Genomic DNA, 20,794 nt, shown 5'->3' on the forward strand with positions numbered 1-20,794 from the left:
TATCAGCAGCTAGTTGATAACTCTTGGAATGAACTTTTAGAAATAGGGCTTTAGGCACTTAGCAAGACCTTGGTATAGTTGCACAAAGCAGGGGATTTGTGTGGTCTAATGTACCGTTATACATAGAATCATGTCACTATTAAAGACTTGTTTTTTCACAAGAATAGAAGCAAGTGTGTTAGTAGAGGGTATTAGTGTCTGGCAGGAAGGATGAAAGCAGTCTGTTTATATTTTGGTTATTTTCTTTTGAGACAGGGTCTCACATGTTGCCTTGGGTGGCCTGGGATTCTTTATGTAGATCAGACTGGCCTCAAACTTACAGAGATCTATTTGCCTCTGCCTCCTGAGTGCTGGAATTAAAGGCATCCAACACTAGACCCATTGAAGCAATATGTACTAGAAGGTTAGTCATGGACAAAGGAAGAAATGGTTATATAAATGTGGAATATATTTTGAAAGCCCAAATTAACAAGTCTTGCTGATGGAAATATGAGGGAAATGCACAATCCCAGTGTTTGGTCGTGAACAGCTGAGAGTCAGTGACATTTCGTGAGATGGAAGGAACTGCAAGCAGAGCTGCCTTTTAGAGAAAGGGGAGGATTTCAGTTGTTAACCCATTGTTAGAGGTACCTAGTAAGTATCTAAGTAGATGTATACAGTAGATAACTGTATACATGGACTTGGTGTTTAAGGGAGAGATAATGTGCAGAGTCATGTCTTTGGGCATTAAATTACTAAAGCAAACACTTAGATGGAAATACAGGAGAGATGAATAATGGGGTATACCTGGAGATACACCCTGAGAGGTGATGAAAGCCTACAGAAAAGGTTGAGAGCTGGAGAGGAAAGGGCTGAAGACATGGCTAGGCAGGAGCTCACTTGGTCCGGCATGTGCATTTCTAGGGTTGAAGAAAACATGGGAAAGAAGTAATAAAGGAAAAAGTTATTCACAGATTCTGGCTCTGTGAAGTAGCACATGCCTTGTACAGTACTTGGCAGGTAGAGGCAAAAGAGTTCAAGGTCAGCCTTAGCTGCATATCAAGTTTGTGGACATTTTGAGCCACATGAGATGCTTTTTAAACACAAAGCAAATAAATCACCCCCCTCAAAAAAAAAAAAAAGAACTCAAGAGATTTGGTTTTGGCAGTGCTGAGCACTGAATCTAAGCCCTTGTGCATGCTATAGGCAAGCATTATGACCACAAAGCCATGTCCCTGACCTATTTCTTACTTGATAAGACAGGATCTAAGTTACTTTGACTTTGAACTTTCAACCCTCCTGCCTCAAGCTCCCAAGTAATCAAGATTGTAGTCTGGGCCTCTAGACTCAGCTATATATAGTTATTATTCTCTAAATTATAAAATGCAAACCTCTTGTCTGCTAAGATTATCACCATTATTTTATTTTATTTTTTATTTTATTTTAGAGATAGGGTCTTACTATGTAGCCATGGCTGGTCTGGAGCTCACTATGTAGATCTGACTAGCCTTGAATTTACAGCGATCCACCTACCTCTGCCTCCTGAGTGCCGGGATTAAAGATATCTATCACCATGCCTGGCTTCCATTACTTTTTAAGTGCTACAAGTAATTTGTTTAAGTCGGTGCCTTATTTCCATTCAGACTCGGTGCTCTTATGACACTGATTTCCCATGCCATTTAAAGATGTTTTTTACTATTACCTCATTACAGAAGGTAACTTACTAAAAGTGACTTGTGTGTTGTGACATTTTTTTTTCTGAGACAGGGTTTCTCTGTGTAACAGTTCTGGCTGTTCCAGAACTTGCTCTGTAGACCAGGCTAGCCCCAAACTCACAGGGATCTGCCTGCCTCTCTGAGTGCTGGGATCAAAGTTGTGTATCCCCCCTGCAGTGTATATTGTGACTTTTGCATGCCTATTTTTAATATAGCTGTATTTATGTGAGACACTCTAATGCACCAGAAGGTTAAATCTAAAAAGTATCTCTGTTTTGTTTTGTTTTGTTTTGTTTTGTTTTGTTTTGTTTTGTTTTGTTTTGTTTTGTTTTAAGGCTTAAGATCATTATATTTCCTCCAATTCCTGATCCTGGCAAGATTTTTAAAGAAATGTTTGGAGACCAGAATGACGATACCCTGGTAAGCACTGTCTCACGGGGTATTGAAGTCGGGTATGAGATTTTGAGAACTGATGGTAAAATACACGTAACATGAAAATGACTATTCCAATCATTTTGAAAAGATAGTTCAGTAGCCTCCAATGCATTTTCCATGTTTTACAACCACTATCAGTATCTACTTCTAGAACTTGTTCATCCTTCTTAATGGAAATTGTACCTCACCAAACTCAAACTTCCTGTTCTCTCATCCCTTCCCCTTGGCAGCCACTAGTCTGTATTGTGCTCTGTGTGTTTGTCTATTCTATATATGTCTATATATAGAATAGACTATATCTATTGTCTATATCATATATATGGAATCACACAATATTTGCCCTTTTGAGTTTGGTTTGTTTTATTTAGCATCCTGTCTTCAAGGTTCATCATATTGCAGCATGAATCAGAATTCTTCAAATTGGATATTGTGTGCATATTATATGTTGGGGAGCGGTTATGCATGCTGAAGCCAGAGGAGGATGCTGAGGGGATATTCTCTGCCTTATTCCTTTGCAAAAAGTGTCTTCACTGAACCTGCAGTGAGGCTGGTGGGCAGCAAGTGATCCCTATGTCCCTGCCCTCCACAGCACTGGGGTTACATGCACCAGCAGCCATGCACAGTTTTTAAAATGGATGCTGATATTTCCAACCCAGATCCCCAATGTTTACACAGAAAATGGTCAGATCTAATGAGTCACCTCCTCAGACCAAATTGGTTATTTTAGGCTACACTTGATTTAAAAGATGAAAGAGTTGATTTAAAAATGTTTGGATATCTGGCCAAGCATACAAGCTAAGGAATTCTCAGAACACCGTGTCTGTCTCAGATCACTGGACCCTATCCTCTTTCTAAGGAATGAGATATTTTATCTAAACACACAGGAGGAAGAGCCTCCTTAGGGAAACTAACCTAAGTGGTGGGCCTTCAACTTTGAGATCTTTTTTAAAAGTAGAAGAAGTAAATATAGATAGGATTAACAGCTAAGATGCACTTTTTTCATACAATTGCATTACAAAGCTGGACTCTAAGCACATACAGAGAGAACAGACCCACTCCAGCTGTTGGTTTCCTGCAGACTCTCATTCTAGATCCTAAGACTAGATTTGTAAGGCATAGGAGCATAGTAGTTTGAGGTTTCTGTGATAAATGCATTCACTCTAATAAGATAATGAAGAACATGTATGAAATAGATATTAATAGCACTGTAGATAGCTTAAATTAGTAATAACAGGCACAGGGCACTTCATTTAGAGAAGTGCTGTAGTGTACTAGATAATAGCCTGTGCTCTGGAGTCACAATGTCTGGATTCAGATAGCCACTGTGTTATTTACTGCCTTTTTGACCTTAGGTCACTTGCTTAGCCTTTCTGTAACTTGGTTTTCCCATTTAGAAAATGGTAGGAGGAGTAGCACCTGTCTCATGCTGTTGTCTTGTGGATTAAAATACAGAGCATAATAACATTAAAAACTAGTTAGCATGCCTCACACTTTAGACATGCTTAATGCATGTTACCAGTGAGTAGTGATTTTGGCAATAATATGCATTTATTGTTGACTCTCATACTAATGACTGACTCATATTTGGCAGTGATGCTATTCAGCTAGGGACAGGGAGTGAGGAGACTAACAGGCTGGCAGAAAAGGGTTCTTGTAGAGTACTTTAATTTAAAATCAGACCACTTTTGTAGAGAGTGGTAATGCCCAAGCCAGGGTACTACTGGGCAGGTAGGTCAAGCAGTCTATCAGAAAGACTGTATAATGTATGTAAACTTAGTGTGGCAACTAATGGGCCTTCAACTCTATTGAGTCATAGTCAACTGGAATTCTGGCAAGAAGTACAGGTTCCTGGGCACTGTCTCCAGAACTGCTGACAAGTCAGGGGATGAATCCTACAAATCTGCATATTTAACAAGAGGCTATAGGTGATTTGTGTCCTGGTAACACTATCTATGTACCATAGCATTCTTTATTTCAACAGCTACTCCAAGAAATGCTGAAAGCAGTTATTGGAACATCTAGTATATATCAGGAAGGGGAAACAAGTGCTTGGCTTATGTACCTTACTGAGTTCTCATAACAACTCTATAGTATGGGTGCTTGTGGTGGTGAGTGCTGTCGATGGAATCTGGAATCACCTGGAAGACAGGTCTCTGGATGTGCTTGCAGGGGATTATCTCAGTTATACTAACTGATGCGAGAAGGCCCATTTTAGTTGTGGTTGAGACCATTTCCTGGGCAGTGGATACTGGACTGTATAGGGTGCAGAAAGCAAGCTGAGCATTAGTAGGCATTCATCTCTGTTTTCTTTTCTTTTTTGTGGATGAGAGGTTATTAGCTGCTTCAAACTCCTGTTGCCTTGATTTCTCTGCTGTGATGAACTGTATCATGAGCTGTGTGCTAAAATAAACCCTTTCCGCTCTAAGTTGCCTTTGTCACAAGTATTTAGTCACAGCATAGAGGAAACAATTAAGAGAGTGCTGTTAGTATCCTTTTCCAGATGAGGACATAGACTCAGGAAGGTCAAGAAACTTGGCCTTAGTCACACAGCTAGTTGAGGGTTGAGATTCTAGAACTCCCTTGCCTTTGTTCTTGTGCTTATTACTTCCTGTATGATAGAATGCTTGTCCTCAAGTACCTCATTGTCTTCTATGATGTTGGTTTAACAGTAGATGGTTAGGATAGAGGAGTTACAAGAAGACGACTTGAGATCATATTATGAATAGTATGCAGGGAGAAGGTATCAGGTATGAGTAATAACATTCTCCTGCTACAAAGGTGGATTAGAGAAAGGAGGTACATGCATGGCATCAAACTGGAAGTAGGCCTAGTTTGCAGCAGTAGATGGTTTTTTTGGCCAGAGTTACTTACTTAAAATCTTTCCATTTGGAATAGTAGCAGGGCATGCACTCTCCTATTCACCCTCATTCTGTAATTTCCACTACTACTATGCTGAAACATATTGGCCCCAATGCCAGGCCGTGGTATAATATTTGAGTTTGCTTTTCTTCTCAGCAGGATGGAGACTAGGTAAAATACCACAATCCAAATGTCCAGTGTTTGTGAGCAAACACCAAATTCACATCATATACCAACCAATAAGTTATGTGGTGGTTTGAATAAAAGTGGACCCCATAGGCTTCTATGTGTGAATACTCAGTCCTCAGATGGTGGAACTGTTTGGGAAAGATTATGAGGTGTGGCCTTGTTGGAAAATATTTGTCACTGAAGTTCCCTAAGCCCACTCCAGGACCAGTTAACTCTATACCTCATGCTTGTGGATGAGATATGAGCTCTCTGCTGCAGTGTCATGCCTGCCTCCCTGTCTGATGCTGTGCTCCCCCACATGATGGTCAATGACTGTAAGGCCCCTCTAAACTTGTCCTTCTATCAGGTACCTTGGTCATGGTGTCTCTTTATAGCATTCGAAAAGTAAATAGGACAAGGTATAAACTCCCATCTTAATTAAATTGTATAAAGAAATAAGAGCCGGGTGTGGTGCTTTAATCCCAGCACTTGGAGGCAGAGGCAGGCAGATTTCTGAGTTCGAGGCCAGCCTGGTCTATAGAGTGAGTTCCAGGACAGCCAGGGCTACACAGAGAAACTCTGTCTCAAAAAAAAAAAAAAGATCTAGTTGTTAACAAGTAAATAAAAAAAGGATACTTGTCATGCAGTACTGTTACTCGTCTGAAATGCTTGAGAACAGAATTTTTTTTTAAGATTTTGAAATAATACATAGACTGAAAATCAGGAATCCAAATTTTGAAACTTCTTTATTTTAAATGGAGGGTCTCACTATGTAGCCCTGACAAGCCTGGAACTCACTAGGTAGATCAGGCTGGCTTTGAAGTCACAGAGATCTAGCTGCCCTGACTCCCAAGTGACATTTAACACTACACCCAACCAAAATCCAGAACTTTTGTAGTTTCAGATTTTGGCACACTTGAGAATTTGAGTTGTTTTGGATTAGGGGTGTTTAACCTGTATTTTCTTTCTTGACAATAACTGGGTAAAATATAATAAGCCCCTATGCTCTTGTAAATTATACTCTTGGAAATACATAATCTGGGAATAACCGAACCATGGCACAAGAATGATTCATGCACCATTTTGCTCTAATATGAAAATATAGTAACCAATGAGCTACCATCAATTAAGAATTGATTTTGTTTTCCAGAACAAAAATATGCTATGGGGAAAATAGTAGGAGAATTGGTAGATAAATGACGTGAAATCAACATATAAATAATGACTTATTGAAATAACAGATGAGAACCAAAATTAGTGAAATAACAGAATTTCCCACAAGCAGATGAAATGTTTGAATCTCATAAATGGCTGTCTAAGTGTCAGAAAAGTTTGATAAGACATATAAAGTGATCAAAGGGGTATGTATCATGTCTAAGGATAGTGAAAACTTAACAGCTTTCAGCTAGAAGGACAATTTACTTATAAAATAAGACAGCTGCAGTCAGACTTCTATCCATTGCATGATTTTTTCTTTTAAAAGTTAGTTTCAAAGAACAGTATCTCACCAAAAAAAAAAAAAAAAAAAACCAAACCGACCTTTGTGAGTACAAAACAAATTATAAATATGTATTAAATCATAATCCCAAGTTTTAGAAAACTGTATTAAGTACATATAGAACAATGAGTAGAAAGAACTGGGTCAGAGGGATTATGGGTAGCTGATCCTCTCTGTCTATCTCCCTGAAATTTCCAAATTGCCTATAATCAGCATGTATTACCTTTACAATGAAAGAAACCACGTACAAATCATTAGCAAGGAGGAAGACTATTGTAGTCATGCATGTCTGGGAGATAATAGAGACTAAGATGTACATGGCAGCAGAGGAGACTGCTAATAAGATCCATTATTAAAGGAACGCACCTTGACTTGGTGACTCTGCGTGGGTGATGAAAGGTGGGGAGAAAAGAGAATAACTGTAAGTTTCCAGTTCTGAGTGGTAGAGTGAATGATGGCAACGCAGATGGCAAAATCAGATCAATTATATTTCTCAGAGACGGGAAAATTGCGAGAGATTTTTCAATTTGCTGTCTAAAGGATAATATGTTGTTTTTGTCCCAATGAGTCAGATAATTCTGTAATTTCGTGAGCGAGGTGTACTGAAAAGATGGACCATTGAAAGCATGAGGTATTTTCTCTCATAGTGACTGCAGACCATTAAACAAAATCAGTTCATTCGAACTAAAAGTATAATAAAATAATGCCACACATGGGAAAGGGTAAGGGAACAATTTTCTCTCTGCTTTTAAGCAAATGAATAATCTGCTTTTCAAAAAAAAAAAAGCAAAGCAAAACAAAACAAAAAACAAGAAAACCAAAATGCATTCTCTGTGTGTTGGGGGATGCTGTGTAGTCAGACAACTTGTTACTTCTCTCAATTCAGTATTATGTGGGTCCTGGGAATTAAAGTCAGGTTTCTGGGCTTGAGCAACAAACAAGAGCCATCACCCATGAGCCCATCTTACAGACTCCATAATCTGCCTCCTTTACACAGAAGTAGTCCTCACAAGTGATGTACATGCTATAAAATGGCAGCTTTTTTCCTTCCAGAATCATTTAGTCACATAAGGTCACATACATGACCTTGAATGCTGTCTGATGAGACACATACTGAATTACAAATTTGCAAAATCCTAGAGTTTCTCTTAACATCATCATTAGAGACAGGGATTTTGGAAGCCACCAAGAAGTCTTTAAAGGTAGACAAGTGACTATAAAACCTGGACTAGAACCAAGTAGCCCAAAGATGTCATCTTTTAATGCAAAGAAAAAAAGCCATGAATTTTAAATACCCATTACTTTTATTGATAATGCTCCTTTAAAAAAATGTATTTAGATGTGAGCACAAATCAATGGTCCGTGCAGTTTTTCGTAAGGTTTCTAGTGGTTTTATGCTGTTGTGTTCATCACTGTAGTAACAGTTTGGCCAACAGCAATTTTTCTCCTGTTGCTTTGCTGTTTGCCTTTTCCATGTGACTGAATGGGCTGCTGGCCACACTCAGGGTGGAGGAGGGGATCGCAGAAGGAATTGCTACCCTTCTATAGCTCTGTTTCTTGCATCCATTAAAAAAGAAAAGCACACTCTTTTCCCCACATTTCTTGGTAGGCAACTGTGCTGTGCCACTTGTACATGTTCAGACAAAAACTAGCTTTTAAAATTCCAAATATTTAAATTTTTTACTTCAGTATATATCTTTGAAAACAAAACCCAACCAACCACCAAACAAACAAACAGGCAAAAAAAAAAAAAAAAAAAAAAACCAAAGAATACTTTCCTCTGTAGCTGTGCGAGCATCGCTGTGCTTTAAAGATTATGAGTTCCTAATATCAATTAAGGCTCAGGCCCTGCTCAGATTTTTTTTCAGGTGTCTCAGTTGTCTAGAGGTAGATGCCATCCAATTATCCCAGCATCAGCGGGGCTAAGATTAACCACAGTTTTTAAGATGGCACCAGCATATTCTCTCCTGTTACTTGCATTCTTCCCTGTCCCCTCCCCCACCCCCAACCGGTGGCACTTGGAGATACTTTGTTGGGTATTGTGCTGGCACCCTGTCAAACCTTCAGCGGATGCCTTTCACACCAGAGGATCCCGTTGCTTTCCTCGGTTTGAGGTGTTCTTAAAGTGCAGTTTCCTGTGAAGCATTTCTTTTTGGTTGTCAGCTAGGCTCATTGGCTGCTCTGAAATTAAATTTCTGCTAGAAGGGCAGAATGCATGCTTAATTATTTTTCTTTTATTGGTCTCTAAAATGAGGAGTTGGGTTAATGGACACAACAAATAGTTTCAAATTCAAATTAGTCTCTTTCATTCCACATTCAACAGGTTCTCTTAGATGTGGGATCTCCAATTTGTCCTGTTCAGCCTTTTTTTTTGTTTGTTTTTTTTAACTGTTGCTCAGAAAAGGGCTGGGGTATGAAATAGGTCCTACTGTGTCTAAAAGACTGCTATTCTGTACAAAGCTTACTGTACTTAGTAAGTAGACATTGAGAAATACTGTAATCAAACTTGAAAATAATGTTAAATTGAGACCGGATATTCTATAATACTCTTGAATGTATTGCTTTACAATCTAAAAACCTGTGATGCTTTCATCTCTGGCCACTATTCTATTGTTGATGATTCATTTCTTTTATCTTAAATGACAGATTAAAGATTGAACTGTGGATTGGTAATTTTATGGATTTTAAAATTAGACTGGCATAAAATTCATAAAATTGAATCCTAGGTGAGAGCCTGTGTTCCTTCTTTCTCTCTTGTATGGGCATATTTCATGCATTGCCTACAGAAAGGCTATGATGCTAATAAGGGGAGAAAGGGGATGGATAGAGAGACAGAGAGAAAAAAAACATGAACATAATGTATGACAGCCCATGTATTCTGTATTACAGCTGACCCCACACACATCTTCCCTTATTCTTTCTCATCTCATTCAACTCCATGCCCTCCTTTCCCTACCATTCCCTTTTCTGGATTCTTGAGTTTTGGGTTTGTTTTGTGATTCATTTGATTCAACCAGGGCTATCTCTGTGACCACCCCATTGAGAATATTCATTGGAACATGATAGGGAAGCTTCTACAGTACAAAGTTTCCTCTAAATGGCTTTGGGGTTAATTTCTCCTCCATGGGTTCCTTCCTCTAGCCTCTTCTCCCATCCCCTATCCACTTTAACACTTCCTGTTCCGTTATTAGCTTTAAACCATTTATACCAGTACATTTTTGTCTCCTCTCCCTTTCTCATGCTTTTCTGTGGGATGTTAGTAATTTCCAGACCTTTATGGGTATTCCAAATAAACCAAACATATCTGAAAATTCAAAGCTAATATCACAGATGAGCGAAAACATGTGATGTTTATCTTTCTGGCTCTGGGTAACCAAGACTCAGGGATCCTTGCAGAGGAGGGGGCAGAGATGATGGGTGATCAAAAGGAACAGCAGGGCTGTTGCACATGGAACTCATAGTGGTTGTGACAGCACACATAAGGAATTTTTAAAAAGCAAACCCCCAAACCTCAAAACAAAACAAACAAGAACTCAGTGCAACAACACCCACCACACACACACACATGCACACACACATACACACACACACACAAAGGTCCTTCCTTGACTATCTTAAATGTGTTCATACATTTTCTTCTGATATAAAGTGGTTTTAAAACATCTGACAATATTTCTGTATTAAAATATTTGAGTTTCCCCCTGACTTTTCCAAATTTTTTTCTCACAAAATTCAATGATCTTATCAGAACCGTTCATTGTGTTGGCCATTCTGGGATGATTCTTTTTTTCAGGTATAAGTTGAAGACCTCTAATGTAAAAATCTAAAATCTAGAATGCTAGAATATTTGAAATATTTTCAGGGCCACTATGATGCCACAAATGGGAAATTCTACCTCCCAGAACTTGGTTTTATGCATAAAATTTTAATAGGATATATAACATCTTCAGTTATGACTTCATATGTGTGAAACATGAAAGAAGTCTGGGTTAGACTTGGGTCCCAACTACAATATCTTGATTTGTGTGTGTATATTCAATTTTGAAACAAATTCCCAAACCGCAAACACTTTACTCTCAAGCATTTTATATGTACAATCTCTAGCCTATTCTACTCTTTTCTTTGCCTTTCTTTCTTTTGTATCTGTCATGCCCTCCTAAATAATTGTAGAAATCCTCCATTTCACCTTCTACTTCCCTGAAAATATTATCTAATGATTTGTTGTGTTTGCTCACCCATGTTCTCTCTAGCTTAATCTTCATTTCTGAAATAAAATTATCATTTCACCTTACCTCTAATTCTTTACCAAGTTTTCTCATCTTATTTCTGAATCCTTCTTGTTCTGGATTTTTATACATTCCTTCATGGGATTTATAACTTCTCATTCCTTGTAAATTTTTCTCCATATAATTTTGACATGTTAGGGTTTAGTATTCGTGGGCATTTTTTTCTGGCAACTGTTAGTTCTCTAAGGATATTGTTCTGTTGTTAATTTTTATTTGAAATTACTTTCCTAAGCTTTGAGAAAGAGGCTTCATTTGTGTCCTCAGTTTAACTAATTTCATGATTGTATGCCCTCCCTTTCTACTGCTTTTGAGAAATTCTCAAAATTGTGATACAAATGACTTCCAGAAGTCTGGCCTCTTCCCACTTGCCTGCCTTTCCTTCTCTTTGGTGGTGGAGGCAGTAATGGGACAGGGTCTTACTGTGTCGCCCTGGTCTCCCTTGCTTTTACAATGATCCTTCTACCTTTGCTTCCCAGGTGCTGGGCTTCCATGCATGTGCCACTATATCTGGCCCTTTATTCTTTTTATAACTTCTTACTCCATCCCTCATTCCCTCCTCTCCATATCTACATTGATTTGGATTTTCTTTCTTCTCACCCACTTCTTTTCCCTGCCCTGCCAATCAGAGTCTATTCCCACTAATCTCTTCTCAGAATGCAGCTCCATCCTGCAAAGAAGTTGAGAACATTCAGTTTTGACTGCTCATGTCTGGACCATGGTTTGGTTTATTTTTTATTGTTTTTTTTTTTTGAGTTAACAGACCCTTTCCATTTTTGGAATATGTTCAGAAATTAGCTCACTGCTATTTGAGTTCCCATCAACTTCTCAAATCTCTTGGATGCCACATTGATTCATTTTGTATATTCTTCCACAGCTGTTTATTATTCTTGTCATATAACTATCATTTGTTTGTCCCCATTAACTCTTATTTGGATTCAAGGGGAATCAGTTTTTATCTAGTTTAGCTGTAAAATCTGTTAGCAAATTTTACTTATCTATCCATCCATCCATTTTTGCTTTTCTACCTTTTATTTTTTAAGTGATTGTATTTGGAGAAAGACAAATACCATACCATGTTGCCACAACTACCTTTCTGCCATCATATCTCTACAAAATACAAATTATAAGTTAAATCCTGCCAGCTGCCACTTGTTTTTGTATAGCCTTTGATGTAAAAACAGATTTTTGGATCTCATGGTCTCTCTGTCTCTCTGTCTTTGTCTCCCTCTCTCCCTTTCCTCCCTCTCCCCCTCCCTCTCCCCTCTCCATCTTCCCTCTCCCTCTCCCCTTCCCCTCCTCCTCCCCCTCCCCCCCCTCTCTCTCTGCTGAGGATGGAAGCTTGCACATGCTATATATGAACTATTCCCCAAGTACCTGTAGCTTGTAAATTTGTGGATTTGATGTGACAAGTTATTATCCAGAAAGGTTGTCTGGCTTGAATAAGTTATGGTGCATTCATGCAATGAAATGGTTTTTAGATGTAAAGAAAATGAGATAGTTCTGTTTTGCCAATTTATGAAAATTTAGAACATATGTTGCTAAATGAAACATCCAGAATTACTTGTGCAAAACAGGAGAATTCAAACACTTATATATTCACAAGAAGTATATATTAAAAGTAGTGTATACAAATGTCTAGATTTTACCAGTAGAGTAGTAGGGTACAAATACTTGTTTGGACACAGTTTTCCCAATGTATTGATAAGTAATGTTTTAAAAAATCTATGGGTGTTTTGATAGGTGAGGAAATCTTATATAATAGATTTTAAGTTTTATTAGTGCATTGTCTTAGGCTGTTTATTTTGTAAAATTCTTGTTCCTTGTCCCTTTTTTTTTTTTCTGGTTTTTCGAGATAGGGTTTCTCTGTGTAGCCCTGGCTTCCCTGGAACTCACTCTTTAGACCAGACTGGCCTCAAACTCAGAAATCCGCCTGCCTCTGCCTCCCAAGTGCTGGGATGTTCCCTGTCCTTTTATACCCTGCAATATTTATCTTTTCCTTGGTGGTTTGTAAGGTTCTTTATATATTGATGGATGAGACCCAAGGTCTGATCCATGCAAGGCAAGCACTCTACCAACTGAACAATATCTTTAGCTTCATATATTAAATATTAATCCTTTGTGTTGTCAGCCATTGTATTTATGGTGCTTAATTATATACAAATGGTTTATTTTTCTTTTTCTGCACTAAACCAACCTTTAAAAAAAAAAAACTTCTTTTATGGGCAGAAAGCCCATCCCATGGGAGATATAGTTGTTCCCTAGGTATTTAGTTGACTTTGCATCTTATATTTAGGGCTTTAATCCTTCAAGGCTTTATTGGTGTAGACTATGAGGAAAGGTTTAAGTTTGGTTCTCAAATTCTTAGCTGGCTGGCATGCCATTTATTGAGTAAGCTGTTGTTTAAGATTATAGAGTTATTTAAATTGTTTTTGTTAGAAGCCTGCATACTTCACATTGTTTTAAATATAGAACTTTTTGAAGTACAACTTACAAGTAACAAACTGTCACTCCTTTAAAGTGTTCAATTTGAAGAATAAATGTAATTTTGAGATATAGAATGCTTCTGTCAATCCCTTTGGAGATGGAAGAACTCTTCCACAGGCTCTCCTAAAATCATTGGAAAACACAGATGTTATGATTCATAACAGTAGCAAAATTACAGTTATGAAGTAGTAATAAAAATCATTTTATGGTTGCAGCCACCATAACAAAAGGAACTGTATTAAAAGGTCACAACATTAGGAAGGTTAAGAACTACTACTCAAGACCCTTGCAACTGCTGATCTATTTTTTGCAACCACTGATCTATTTTCTGTCCCAAGAACTTTTCTTTTTCCATAGTGTCATATAAATGGAATCATAAAGTACATGGATTTCTGAGTCTGTCTTCTTTCACTTAGCAATAATGCATTAGCAAAATATTCATACTGTTGCATATGTCAGTGGCTTTTGTGAGCCTGGGGTGTTTCTGGAGCAGTGGTCAGGTTTGAGTAGGAGGAAAGAGAAGCCCAGATGAAACAGTTTGAAAAGTAGGCTACCCTTTGGTTCATCTCTAAAAAGCTATCTCTAGATTTGGAAAGATCTCAATGTGTCTTTCTCCAGACAGCTATTATTCATCATGGAGCAGCCCTATGCTTTTCCCATCTTTAATGTTAATTCTTCATTAATTGTCCAACTAGATTTATAATATTAGATCAAAAACCCCAAAGCAGGAAACCATTCCACTTTTACTTCTCTTTGTTGCTAAGAAGTATGACATAGTTTATTTAAATATTCACTTTCGTAAGGACATCACAGTTATATCTAGTTGTCATGAGTAGGGGTGCTGTACATGTTCATGCAGAAGTCTTGATATGGTCATGTTTTCATTTCTTCTGGGTAAATACACAGGAGCAGGACTTTTGGGTCATGTGCTCAGTGTATGACTATTTCACACATTCTCATCAACAATGTGGGAGGGATCCAATACACACCCATCAGCACTTGCACTTGTTAATATCACTTTATCAACTCTGTTAGATGTTAGGGTTAAATATTTTTATTTAGGGAAAAAAATTTTTAAACAGCCCTCTAAGCTTCTAGCTCCATTCACTAATACTAGAAGTTCCTAATTTCCTCAGTGCCATAGCCTGACACAGTTCAACAGGCTGTTCATGTGCCTATTTCTCTGACTTCTATTTCTTCCCATAAGCTTAATGGACTATAGAACACCAAAGGAGAAAAGAAGGAACTCAGACATAATCTTGTGCAGGGAGTGGTGAAGGGTTTTTTTTTTTTTTCTCCTGCAAAGGCTTGTTCTTGTTTATTAATCATTTACTCTCTGGAAAAATTTAAATCTTACACCACAAAGAAAGCCACTTTCATAACCAACATACAGATACTTTTATACCATATATATATATATATATATATATATATATATATATATATATATTTCAGTAAAACTTGACTTCCTCAAAAGGACAGTTAGCCAGATTGGCCTGTGCCTCATAGTTTGCCCACCTCTAGGTTTTGTTGTTGTTGTTGTTATTTGTCTCGCAGCTTTATTTTACAGAGGAGAGAACTGAATTTGGATTTCACTCTTAGCCCCAGATTGACAGATAGAGGCGGCCATGTGGAACCAGAATGTTGACTTTTTACCATAAAAGACGTGCTTGAATCCCGTACAGGGGGAGCTTGTCTTATGAATAATGAGCTCATTATACATAATGTCTAGCAAATAAGGTCTGGCAAATGATGTTAAATAAAGCTGTTCATATAAAGCCTTTCACAGGTTTCAAGACTAAGACTTTGGGGGTATCCAGTGCCTTGTTCACTAGATGTTCAGTGGCTTTTGTGAGCCTGGGGTGTTTCTGGAGCAGTGGTCAGGTTTGAGTAGGAGGAAAGAGAAGCCCAGATGAAACAGTTTGAAAAGTAGGCTACCCTTTGGTTCATCTCTAAAAGGCTATCTCTAGATTTGGAAAGATCTCAATGTGTCTTTCTCCAGACAGCTATTATTCATCATGGAGCAGCCCTATGCTTTTCCCATCTTTAATGTTAATTCTTCATTAATTGTCCAACTAGATTTATAATATTAGATCAAAAACCCCAAAGCAGGAAACCATTCCACTTATGGTTCCTGTGCACGCAAACTTCAAAATAAGCCCTGACTCAGAGTATGCAAGGAAAGACTACTGTTGAGAAAAGTCATTGTGCATGTTTTTGTCCTTCTTTCCAGCACTGGAAGAAGTATGACATCTATGAGAAACAATCCAAAGAAGAAACCGATTCTGTAGTGCTGATAGAAAACCTGAAGAAAGCTGCTCCTTGATGGGGAGAAGTGATTTCTTTCTTGCCTTCAATGTGACCCTGTGAAGATTGATTGCATTCTCCATTTGTTATCTGGGGACTTGTTAAATAGACACTGAAACTACTCTTGAAAAACAGGCAGCTCCTAAGAGCCACAGGTCTTGATGTGACTTTTGCATTGAAAATCCAAACCAAAGGAGCTCTTCAAGAAAAGCAGAGTTCTTCTCGTTCTTGTTCAATCCTAAAAGCAGATGTCCTTTGCCAAATCTCCAAACTAGAGGACAAAGACAAGGGGACAATGACCATCAATTCATCTTATCAGGAATTGTGATGGCTTCCTAAGGAATCTCTGCTTGCTCTGTATTCTTTATGTGGAATAATATCAAGAAAATTTTTCTTGTGAGGAAATTCATTTGGGGTGTGTACACTAATGCTGTACTAGATTCCCACAGAACATCTAGCAAACAAAACTGATACAATCTGCTGCCTATTGTTTGGGGACCCACTGAGTAATGTTTGTGGCTATCAAAATGCATTATCATTATCCACTTCAATAGCATTTTCCTCTGCTTTGAAATTTCCAGAAATCATCTTGGGCCAAGGCAATGACACGTACAGAAAAGCCATGGGCAACTTCTCCACCAAGACTGATTTATGTTATTGCTGGTCTTTTTAGAACAATGGAGGCAGAATGAGGTAGCATTCACGTTGGAACCAAGACATCTCTAATGATGTATGCCCACCTTTCATTTCTGCTATTCAAGTTTTGTCTATGTATCTAGCTTGTGCAAAACCCTTAAGTATGAGGGATAGGACCCCCCCACCCATGGGTTTACATATATTTGGGGCTCATTATTTTTTAGCATTTTCTTTATCTCCAGATAGCCATTTCCTGAACTTTTGAACTTCCCATCTTCTATACTTATGTCCCACTGTGCCTGCTCCCCCATCCTCTTTCTTGTAGCCTTTTGACTCAGTGGAATCGAGGATACAATTTTCCTTAGACTACCTAGTGGAGCAGGGAATACTCTGCATCTCAGGTAAAAAAAAATGAGTACACTGAACAATATGTAATTCATACGTATTTTGCAACTTACCTGTGAGCCTGCAATTATTTGAGGTTTTTGAGCAATTGGTGTTTCTGTGTGTTTTCTAAATAGAGATGATATCTTTTTTTTCCACTTAGAATTTAGCTCCATTTGCTTGAGAGAGGGGAAAAAAGATTCATATCTGTTTCTCTTTGTTTGCGAAATAAGCCTTAGGATGGCTGTTTTCTATGCTGTAAGTGGTCCTGTCGATTCTGTGTTTTATTGAGAGGGAGGCAAATGGAGCTCCAACTATGTACTCACTTTTGCATATATTAGATTTCCAATTCTATTCCATTCCCACAATATAAGCATATATATATATATATATATATATATATATATATCCCCATTCCAACCATTTCTGCAAATTTAAAACAGTGAGAGGTACCTTCCTTCTCTTTCTCATACACACAGATCACTAGCAAGAACTAAAGAATTTTATATCAAAATTCTCCAGGCATGTACCAGTTCCGGTTAATAAAATGATGCCACTTGTGTCTCTTGTTCTTAAGCAGGGAAGATAAGAGACCCTTCTCTCCACAGGTTTGTACAAAGGGGAACCTTGCTTCTGTGGTAGTAGAGGAGCATTGTGCCTGGAATTTCAGGAACTATTGGAGCACGGCACAATTGATGCACAGGTATTTCCTCCTGGCCCTTTTGGGCATCAGCTTGCAGCTGGGATACAGGCATCTTAGATATTGCAGTTTCTCCTGCTATTCACTAGAAAGAAGACGTGGCTTTCTTGACTTTCTTGCATAAGAATGAAATACTCCTTACCCAGGGTATCATAGTTCTGAGAATGAAAGCACCTTAAATGCCTTGCACAGAACCAAAATATTTTTTTAACTACTGGCCTATTTTAATGGTGGGAAAGAGCATGTTTTGAAATGCTGTGGAAACTATCTATGCTGACAGTCTTGCAGCATGGGAACAAAGACATCATATTTTGCTTCAAATTCTCTTTCAGTAGTACAATAGCAGGGGGAAAGGGGACAGGTAACAGGAGTACCTTTGTTTTAACAGACAAAAGTAATCTCCAGGCCTTAGGAACTCTTAAAAATATGAGTACATTACTTATTGAAAACGTGTAGGTTCACATATTATTTTGACTAAGGTATATGGATTTCCCCCCACCTACATAAGTAAACCCAACATAAGGAGGACCATTCCTTTTTTCATTCAGATGAACTTTTTTCTGAATCTGGGCACTGAAGGGATGCATAAAATAATGTTAATGTTTTCAGTAATGTCTTCAAGTAGAAGGCTTTCTGTTGAACTACTTATAAGAAAGTAAAATAAATATTGTCTTTTTGTATGTCACCTAAATGCTTTTTTGGTCTTATTTTTTTGAGAAAGCGTTGTGGGAGAGTGAGTGGATGGTAGAGAAAATTACATTAAAATAATATATATTATAAAAATAATTTTTTGACAATCATTTATTACAAGCTTCCCTATTGCTTGGTTGTATCAGTTTCCTGAAAGGGATGGACATATAATGAGTTTATGGTTAGGGCATTCTTTTCAGGCATTAGCTAAAGAGATGACTAATCGTAATCACAAAACTTAATGGAGGTCCAGTAAGAAAGATGGCTCGCCAGGTAAAGATGCTTGCTGCCAAGCCTGATAACCTCAGTTTGATCCCCAAGACCAAGTGGTAAAAGGAGAGAAGCAGCTCCCTCTATTTGTTCTCTTAACCTCACTATATACCACATGTACAGCTACATGCATGCACTCATACACTAATAAAGAGCTATCTAAAAGCTAATGGAAATGAATCTGATCTTTTGCAATATGAAGCAGGAAATAGAGCACTTACTGTCATCATATACATGATGTGCATATGATATTATACATAGCTACGATTGCCTTTGTTATAGGAGACCTCTACTTACAAGTTATTAATATTAGCAGCTTATAGTTGAGACTAAGAAAACTAGTTGTCAGTAGTGGTCCTCTTAAGAACTAATTAAATACTTATACCTTCAGAGTTTCTGTTTTTTTTTTAATTTTTATGTGTGTTGTATGTGTGTGCCCATGCTCTTGTATGTTTGCATACTTGGGGGGTAGGGAGGTGCACTTGTATGCACATGTATATGGAGGCCAGAAGTCAATGTCCCAAGTCTTCCGCTACTGCTCTCCCCATTAATTGTTAAGAGACAAAGTCTTCCACTGAATTTGGAACTTGCCAACTGGTCAAGACTACCTGTCCAGTGAGCTCCAGAGATCCTCCTGTGTCTGCCTCCACAGTGCTGGGGTTAGAGGTATGTGACTCCTCCTAGCTTTTTAACATGGGGGCTGGTGATTTGAAGTTGATATTCTAAATATATATGAAACTATGGAAAACTTAAATTCCTATGACCACAACCATGTTCACTCCATTTCTGGGAGAGAGAAACCAGGATGATTTGTGCATGTTTGCTTTGCAGAGTGGTTTGCCATCCCACCGTTACCATGAGCTGTTCTTTGAAAGATAAAACACCATGTTCCCTATTCTAAGGAGGAACAAAGTATCCACACGTTGGTCTTCGTTCTTCTTGAGTTTCATGTGTTTTGCAAATTGCATCTTGGGTATTCTAAGTTTCTGGGCTAATATCCACTTATCAGTGAATACATATTGTGTGAGTTCTTTTGTGATTGTGTTACCTCACTCAGATGATATCCTCCAGATACATCCATTTGCCTAAGAATTTCATAAATTCATTGTTTTTAATAGCTGAGTAGTACTCCATTGTGTAAATGTACCACATTTTCTGTATCCATTCCTCTGTTGAGGGACATCTGGGTTCTTTCCAGCTTCTGGCTATTATAAATAAGGCTGCTATGAACATAGTGGAGCATGTGTCCTTCTTATTAGTTGGAACATCTTCTGGATATATTCCCAGGAGAAGTATTGCTGGATCTCCCAGTAGTACTATGTCCAATTTTCTGAGGAACCTCCAGACTGATCTCCAGAGTGGTTGTACAAGCTTGCAATCCCACCAACAATGGAGGAGTGTTCCTCTTTCTCCACATCCTCGCCAGCATCTGCTGTCACTTGAATTTTTGATCTTAGCCATTCTGACTGGTGTGAGGTGGAATCTCAGGGTTGTTTTGATTTGCATTTCCCTGGTGATTAAGGATGTTGAACATTTTTTCAGGTGCTTCCCAGCCCTTCGGTATTCCTCAGTTGAGAATTCTTTGTTTACCCCATTTTTAATCGGGTTATTTGAATTTCTGGAGTCCAGAAGAGGGAACAAAATACCCATGGAAGGAGTTAGAGACAAAGTTTGGAGCTAAGACGAAAGACCATCCAGAGACTACCCCACCCGGGGATCCATCCCATAATCAGCCACCAAATGCAGACACTATTGTATATGCCAGCAAAATTTTGCTGAAAGGACCCTGATATAGCTGTCTTGTGTAAGGCTATGCCAGTGCCTGGCAAATACAGAAGTGGATGCTCACAGTCATCTATTGGATGGAACACAGGGCACCCAATGGAGGAGCTAGAAAAAGTACCCAAGGAGCTGAAGGGGTCTGCGACCCTATAGGTGGAACAATATAAACTAACCAGTACCCCCCAGAGCTCGTGTCTCTAGCTGCATATGTAGCAGAAGATGGCCTAGTCAACCATCATTGGGAAGAGATGGTCTTGCAAACTTTATATGCCCCAGTACAGGGGAATGCCAGGGCCAAGAAGTGGGAGTGGGTGGGTAGGGGAGCAGGGCGGCGGCGGGGGGGGGGGAGGGTATAGGGAACTTCGGGATAGCATTTGAAATGTAAATGAAGAAAATATCTAATAAAAATGGGAAAAAACTCATCATGTTACATGAATTGTACTACTATGCTTTGGGTTTCATTTTGCTTTGTTTGGGTATTTTCTTTTTTGGTTATATATATATATATATATATATATATATATATTCATATATATATATATATATATATATATATATATATATATGAATGATAGGGTCTTGCTATGTAACCCAGGTTATA

At 38.3% G+C, this 20,794-nt stretch overlaps 1 protein-coding gene across 1 annotated transcript in view; it reads left to right on the forward strand.

Moving 5' to 3' along the window:
• Nucleotides 1–18,136, forward strand: part of Il13ra1 (interleukin 13 receptor subunit alpha 1) — a 68,416-nt gene extending 50,280 nt beyond the window's left edge. Inside the window, exons 10-11 of the mRNA XM_021153297.3 lie at nt 2,030–2,114; nt 15,658–18,136. Coding sequence (XP_021008956.1) covers nt 2,030–2,114; nt 15,658–15,750 — 178 coding nt within the window. The 3' untranslated portion in view covers nt 15,751–18,136. The remainder of the gene's footprint in view (nt 1–2,029; nt 2,115–15,657) is intronic.
• Nucleotides 18,137–20,794: the final 2,658 nt, after the last annotated feature.

The sequence above is a fragment of the Mus caroli genome, unplaced genomic scaffold, assembly GCF_978045245.1.
Source record: "Mus caroli unplaced genomic scaffold, Mus_caroli_1 scaffold_5, whole genome shotgun sequence".
NCBI classification, from domain to species: domain Eukaryota; kingdom Metazoa; phylum Chordata; class Mammalia; order Rodentia; family Muridae; genus Mus; species Mus caroli.